Here is a 7818-nt window from a genome sequence, read left to right as displayed (position 1 = left end):
GCACATTTATTGCTTGCTCGACTATGATACAAAATTGGAACATCATTTCGTTAGCGTTTTGTGACATCCAGAAAAGACTGCAATCTGATTTCCGAATATATTCCTGGAATTTTTCTTTAGATTAGTTCTTTTTGTCGAAGAAAGTTTTTTTATTGGCATTTGTTTCATCATCATTTTTTCGTCATTTATAGCAACTGTTCGATAATGATCACTATTCAAGATGCTGTCTGTAACAAATCATTATTTGAAAGTTTCTGTGATGATATAATTAATCAATGCAGTCTTGTTGATACTCTGTGTTGTCCCTAGCTTTGTGTTACATGACACTAAACCGTACGGAATAAATAGCGTTTCTAATTTTCGTTCTTCTGAAAAAAGCCAATATTGTAATCGCCCATCAAAATTATTCGTTTGTTCTCAGTTGCAGCACAGTCAATTCCCATAGCCTGTTCTGACAGAAACATTTCAGAAAGGTGTTTGGTCGGGCAGTACAAAATACTCATCAAATACTTTATTGAACTCACATTCTACCCAGATGCTTTCGAAACGGGATTCGGAGATGGTGGTAAGATCTGAACGGTCTTTAGGTTTGAATGATCTAGGCATATAGAGCAGCAGACCACCTCCACTTGTTTTGTCATGTAATGAAAGATTCCTATCTTTTCTGAAACATTGGAAAAATTCACTGAGTACTTCCCAAAAACGGATCTCGTCATTCATTGTGAGCCATATTTCTGTTTTGAGCCGAGTTTCAATTTACATCGACCACATGATTGCGCATTCTGTGTTGTATATCGTGCTCATCGTACTCAACCTAATCAGAATGGTCAGTCTGTATCAATTACTGGAAATGCGTTTCATATGTAAGGGCTCTGCTGAAATCTCAGGCAATGCTCTTTATTGATCTGTTTTTTCATCAAATTAAGCTATTTTTAGATTAAAATTGCCTTGAAAGGAGCGGAACGATATTGCAGACTAGCCAGAAAAATGGTCACAGAGAAAAAGAAGTGTAGCTACATTGGCACGCATAACGGTCAATTTCACTGCGATGAAGCTTTGGCCTGCTACATGCTGAAACTTCTCCCTGAGTTTGAAAATTTTCAGATCAGAAGAACTCGTGATCCAGCGCTTTTAGACGACTGTGACATAGTTGTTGACGTTGGTGCAATTTATGACCATTCAAAACTGCGTTATGATCATCACCAACGAGATTTCAAAGTAACCATGAAAGACATTAAGCCTGAGATGTCTTTCACAACCAAGCTCAGCAGTGCTGGCTTGGTATATGCGCACTACGGATTTGAAATTCTAAAGAGAATTTATGCTAAAGACAGTGGATTAGAAGCGATGTCAGACAACCAGGTCAAACAACTTTATCAAAAGGTTTATGAAAATTTTGTAGAAGAAATTGATGCTGTTGACAATGGAATAAGTGTTTCTGACTCCGAAAAAATGAACTACAAGGTTACCAGTACAATAAGCAATCGTGTAGGATTTTTAAATCCCAAGTGGAATGAAGAATCCAGCGAAAACATTTCTTACACAAAATTCGAGCAGGCTATGAAGTTAGTGGGATCTGAGTTTGAATCTAGGGCACTGTATTACGCAAAAGTGTGGCTTCCTGGAAGAGACATTGTCGAAAAGGCTATGGAAAATAGAACAAGCATTCATGAAAGCGGGAAAATTGTAGTGTTTGATGACATTTGTCCGCCTTGGAAAGACCATTTGTTTAATTTGGAAGCGGAATTGAGTCTGTCGGAAAATTCTAGAATTTTGTATGTTCTTTATCAAGACTCAACGAACGGCAGCTGGAGAATTCAATGTGTTCCAGTTGCTGAAGGGTCCTTCACTAGTCGACTCCCTTTGCCTGAGGCGTGGAGGGGTGTTCGCGATCAAAAATTAAGTGAGTTGACGGGCATCGATGGATGTGTTTTTGTGCATAGTTCTGGCTTTATTGGAGGTAACGCAACATACGATGGTGTAATGAAGATGGCAGTTAAAAGCTTGGAAGAGCTGAATAACTAAAGCTGAATTCTGTATCTGAGCTTGATGAAAATTTGCGTGCAATTGATCTTTTTATTCTATTTTTAGTTGTTTTCTGCTTTGTCATATATACGATACGAGATTGATAGCTCGAAATGAAGTTTGTTTAGTAAACTTTTTCTTTCGAGCAAAAATAAAAACAGCAAACGTCAAAAATTAAGTCAAATCACGCAAATCAAACGTTTTTTTTGGAGTTCTTTCTAAAGCTTCTTTCTTTTTTAAGTGCATCTCAAAATGCAAATTTACGAGAAAACCAAGATGTTAAAGAAATTTTCTTTTTTTTAACTTGTTCTTTTTTTCTTTAACTTGTTCATTTTTTTCTTTAACTTGTTCAAACAACGAGAATTAAAGATTTTTTCTATATAAAACAAAACAAGTCTTAAAGTCAAAAGGTTAAATCAGTCGCAATGTTTTTTGTTACGGTTTTTTCGAAACCGATTTCAACTTTTCTAAGGACGTAAGTCAAGTTTTCATGCCGTGATATCTAAGGTTTCTTGAGGTTGCGACTTTATCCGCAGCAAACTCCGGGAAAAGAGGAGGGCCAAAAACACTTCAAAGTTGTTCGAGAGATTGTCGAAGGACGGATAACCCGTTACCTGGAAGCCGTTCCGAGAAAAATTATGAAAAGGCCAAAACATACCCGAGTACGGAAACTGGCCGAACGAATGTACCGTAAGCCGTTTTTACTATCACCACACGGTGTCTTCCATCTGGTCCGGGGTATACCTCCAGGAGACGCCCTAGAGACCAAATTCCACGAGGGATCATATTTTCAGGATCCAGACAAACTCATTAACCGTATGAGGCGACTGGTTGCTCTTTTTCCTGATGGATTTTGGCAGATTTTCTTTGACAAGTCGCCTCCGGAAGTGGTTCATCAGCTGTTGAAGATTTCTCCATGTCTTGAAGCTGACTGGAATCTGCACGAGACTTAAATGGACGACTGATCAGTCATTGTTCGTTCTTGAACGACTGTTTGCACCCTTTCCATGATTAAATTTTTTGGCTCACTTGAAATTATTTCAAAACTGAGATTGAACTTTTAGAATTAGGCTTTAGCAGAATATAAAGCCAAAAATCAGATCAAAGTTTTTGATTTTCTGGCATCTGGCAATTTTCTTTTTGCCAAAAGCATTGAGATTTTTTGGTAAACTGAAGCCCTGTTGGGATAAGTTTCATTCTTTTGAGACGTTTTTTTTGGATTGATCTCACAGGCTATTGAGACTTCTTGATGACGTCTGGAACCTCGGGCGATCAGCTGCTTTGACGTCTGAAAACGTAATAGAAAAGAAAATTATCCAAGGGTGTCACGCCCCTATTTCGTCCCTCATAGTTAGGTGATGATTTTCCTTTAAATATCCATAAATAAGTGCTATAGTTTAGTTCATATTCAGTTAGTTTCAAGGACATATATAGCCAGTATTTCCATCCAGGCCTGTAACCCCTAATTTGTTTATGTTTATGAAAAACAACCGCAGATTGACAAGCAAACATTTCAAGTGCCTAAAAACCTCAATATTTACTTTTTTGAGTTTCTTGAAGATAAATTCACATAATCAGTAAATAACTTCATGAGAGATTATGTACTTGGTGAAGTAATTATTCTGATAAAGTAGGTGCTAATACGGAACTTGTATATGTACTTAACAAACATCAAGAGACGCACAAAAGCCGGAAATTGCCCAACTTGTAGATCAGTAAATATTTACGAAGGACCAATACAACTGAAGGCACAGTCCTGCGGAACTTACGATCGGCAGAACACCGGAGAACCAGCCTGACAATCATTCGCCTAACATCTTATAAAACTTGATAAACTTGAGAAACTTCTTGCTAAAGTTATTAAATAATTATTGCTAAAATAATTAAAGATTGAACTGGAAATTCTCTTGAAAAACTTCCAAGTTTGATAGACTTTGTTAAAGCAGAAACTTAGACTAACAGGACTCAAAATACAAGGCAAACTAGTGGATATATCACGCATCCGAACCGCTCAATAAAAGGCTATTACTAGCTAATTTTATTCGAAATATATCTGCTAAAAATCGTACTGTGAAACATGAAAATAAGTCCTTGTAAAATGGCAATTATTCAAGTTAATTATTCCTCATATAAACCACAATAATACCACGAGGAACTCTATTAAAAATCAGTGCGTAACATCGTGACAGGAGTTATTAACTGTTTCCCAGTTTAACGGACCGAAATTCAGAATAATTTTTTGATAAATTTGACATTTTCTTTCTTCATTTGATTCCTTTTTTTATTTCCCCTACTGCATTACCTTAAGAGCCTTCAATCAGTATCCAGCACCACTTCCTCTCCGAGCAAGACGATAATGCAAAAAGCAGTAACAAAGGAAAGAATGGGTGGAAACTGTGTTTGTGTCTTTGTGGACAAACTGCAACAATAATTCAAAAGTGTTTGAGTAGACAATAACTGGAACAAACTCAACCACAGCTGCCACAACGGACAAAAACAACACAGGGTATTTGCAAACGAGGATACTGTGAGTAAATGAGTTTGTAAAATTAATTTTGGTGCTTTATTTTTGTCAATTTATAAAGAACAAATTCTCCCAGCTATTAATAATTGCCGAGCTTCCCCCAATTTTGTTGGACATATCGAAGGAAATAACATTAACTACACCCATAACAGCAATAAAACACAAGCTCAGATAGTAAGCGCTATTTCCTCTTCAGCTTATAAATCCATCGTTATTTATGTGCTAGATAAAGATGATAAGCGTGTAGCAATTTATTGGACAGCAAAGAGTTTAAATCAGAAATCTCGCAAATTTGGCCTTATCCGTCACAAACTTCAATCTGATAGAGATATTAACCTTGACAACATCATCACTGATTATCAGATAACATCAGAATAAGCTAAATTACTGAAACCATCACTTAAATATTAACTAAAAGAGGGCAAAACAAATTTAAACAAAATAAAAACAATTATATTCTGTTTCCCCACCCAGCTCCGGAGGTTAATGAATCAAACAGTGACTTCGGTCAATTATGCTGTTGCCTATCTGAGTGCAGCTTCCACAAGGCCTGTGCGGTCGTGGTCCCCACGAATTTTCCTAGACTAAGGGGCACTCTTTAGAGGTGAGACTTCGGCGGCCCATACGGCTTCAACGATATAAGTCTGACGATTCGACCGGAGCTTTAGGAATAGGTTTATAAGCAGCCCTTCTTTACTATTTTCTGAACGAATGGTTTCAGTAGTTTCTTTTCTGATATTCTTGTGTTATTCATTTAACTGTTTTCATCTCTTCAAACCCCTTAATCTCTCCATTAAGTTAAGTGTGCTATTTAATACTTTAGAACGAAAATAAGACTGATTGAACGTTAAGTATATAATCTAATCGGGTGAAAAGCAAAATGGCACACGCGCAGATCAACATCACGCCTTTTTCCGGATCAGAAACGGACAACTTTAACGAGTTCGAACAACTAATAACAGGTGCAATCGGAGTTGCAGCAATCGCAAACGCGCAACAAGCGAACTTTTTACAGTTACATTTAAAAGGAGACGCCTTACGATATTTCTTAGCCTTACCAGAGGCTACCAGACTAGTTTTTGAAGACAGTATAACAGCTTTAAGACACAGATGCACGCAGGATGACTTGAGAGAAATTAGAATCATAAAGTTAGAGAACCAAAAGTTCAATCCAAAAACAGACACTGTAAAAAATTTCTTAGTAAAGTTAAGAACTGAAGCCAATAAAGCATATCCAGCACCTGAAATAGTAGTAGCGCCAGCTGGACATGGTGACCCAGAAGCTCGTAGATTCGAAAGAGAGACAGCAGCAAGAGATTCTGCCCTTCAGATGTCAGAAAACAGAAAAACGAGCAAATAAAGCGCTTCTTTATTAAGTCTATGCCAATCTGGCTTAAGCCTAAGCTCATAGAAAGGCCAGAAACAGATACAATAGATCAGTTATACACCTTAGCTAGCCAACAAATTGCAATTAGGGAGATGTGCAACAGAGAAGAGTACTTCGACGACGGTTTTAATGAAATAACGGAAACAAATACTGATAAAATGTTAAAAGCAATAACTACTATTTCAAATAATCAGAAAGAACTTGAGCAGAAACTTGAGCAGCGATCAGCACCTAAAAATGAGCCATCAGAACAAGGCCCAGTAAACATATTCACACCACATTACCCTCAACAAGTCTACAGACAAAGTTATAGACAAAATTTCCGCCCCCAATATCAAAATTATCGACCAAATTACCCTCAATATCAGTCTAACTATCGTTCAATTCAGCAAAACTATGGGCCCCAGCAACAGTATGCCCCTCGTGCTAATAATTACCGAGAGTTTAGACCGCAATTTAATGCCCCTAGACCATTTTATCATGATGAACAGTCACAAACTCGGAATTTTTGGACTGAGCCTTCAGATAGCCCCCCATTTGTTCACCCAGCTTATGTTAATAGACCAGTTTATCGGTTCCCAACAAAAAATACCCCTCAAAACCTTCTTAGACAGGGTATAGTTTACGATAGTCCAGCACAAGACCGATATGGTATGCAAAAAGCAAAAGAATTTAGTCGTGCTGGTGCACTCCAAAGTAGAAATATGAGAGGTATGAATTACCCATTTAATCAACAAAAAAACTAATAAAGCCACCCAACTTTATAAAACAAAATAAAAATTATAAAAACTCAGTTAACCATTATAACGAAAGCACGTCTAGTCCTAGTTTAGATAAAGTAATAGAGCCAGTTTATATTAAAAGTAACAAAATGCGTAGAAAACGCAAAAGTAATAATAATAAATGTAAAGTGAATAAATCTGTGCAACTCCCAACACAAGTACCTCAACCCGCACCAAAGCCAACACCACATGTTCAGCAATTATTTAGCATTGTCCCACTTTTAGGCGGAACATTGTCCTCTGTTAAAGTTAAATTTAATGGAGAATTAGAAAGACGCGCACTAATCGATACAGGAGCATTTGCCAACGTGATAAGTCGTGAGTTTTACAAGCAGCTAATTAATACAAATATCAATTCAATAACAGAAATAGAAAAGCCAGATCTAGATAAAGTTAAAATGGCAAACGGAAATATAGTTAAAATTGACAAAGCAATTAAAGTTACATTTAAATTGGGCACACAAACATTTACAGAAGATTTCCTTGTTTTAATTGTCACAACTCGTGTAATATTAGGCAACCCATTCTTCGTTAAACACAAAGTTAGCATCTGCCCAGGACAAAGTTACATTAAATTCCCTGATCAAACTCTGCATATAAATGAAATAAAGCCAGAAAAGCAACCCAGAAGAGTTGTAAAACGGAAAAAATTTTATACACAGAAAAAGCAAGTTTTACAGCCAAATCAACAAGCAGTATTAGAATGCAATCTTTATGACAAACTAGAATCATTCGCTGACCTTTGTGGAGTAATAATTCCAAACGAAATCTTTGAAAAAGATAGTGAAGTAATATTAACATCATCTCAAAGTAAAGTTGCTGAAAAAAACACTCTGTACATCTATGTCATGAACATTACTGATCATCCAGTTACCATAAATAAAGGCGAAGAAATAGCCAATCTCTCATTCTTAACATCAGACCAAGCAGAAAAGTTGTTAGAAGTAGATCCTCAATTAATAAATGTTGCGAAAATTACTTAATAGAAATAAATCAATTAATTCAAGTTACAGACAACCCGAAAAGAAAATCTCAACCAGCGAAACCAGCGCCAGAATACGAAAAACTATGGTTCCCAACGCCTGAAATGTGCCCAGATC

The 7818-nt window shown here is 36.7% G+C and overlaps 1 protein-coding gene across 1 annotated transcript; it reads left to right on the top strand.

The window, feature by feature from the left end:
• Positions 1 to 914: 914 nt before the first annotated feature.
• LOC142343847 (MYG1 protein C27H6.8-like) lies at positions 915 to 2157 on the top strand. Its single transcript, XM_075395212.1, has one exon. It carries the CDS (start codon positions 988 to 990, stop codon positions 2023 to 2025), a length of 1038 nt encoding a protein of 345 aa, XP_075251327.1. The 5' UTR covers positions 915 to 987; the 3' UTR covers positions 2026 to 2157.
• The last annotated feature ends 5661 nt before the right edge of the window (positions 2158 to 7818 follow it).

The sequence above is a fragment of the Convolutriloba macropyga genome, chromosome 8, assembly GCF_964194025.1.
Source record: "Convolutriloba macropyga chromosome 8, txConMacr16.3, whole genome shotgun sequence".
Lineage (NCBI taxonomy): Eukaryota > Metazoa > Xenacoelomorpha > Acoela > Convolutidae > Convolutriloba > Convolutriloba macropyga.
Note: the sequence above shows the minus strand (reverse complement) of the source record. Positions and strands in the feature narration are given on the sequence as shown.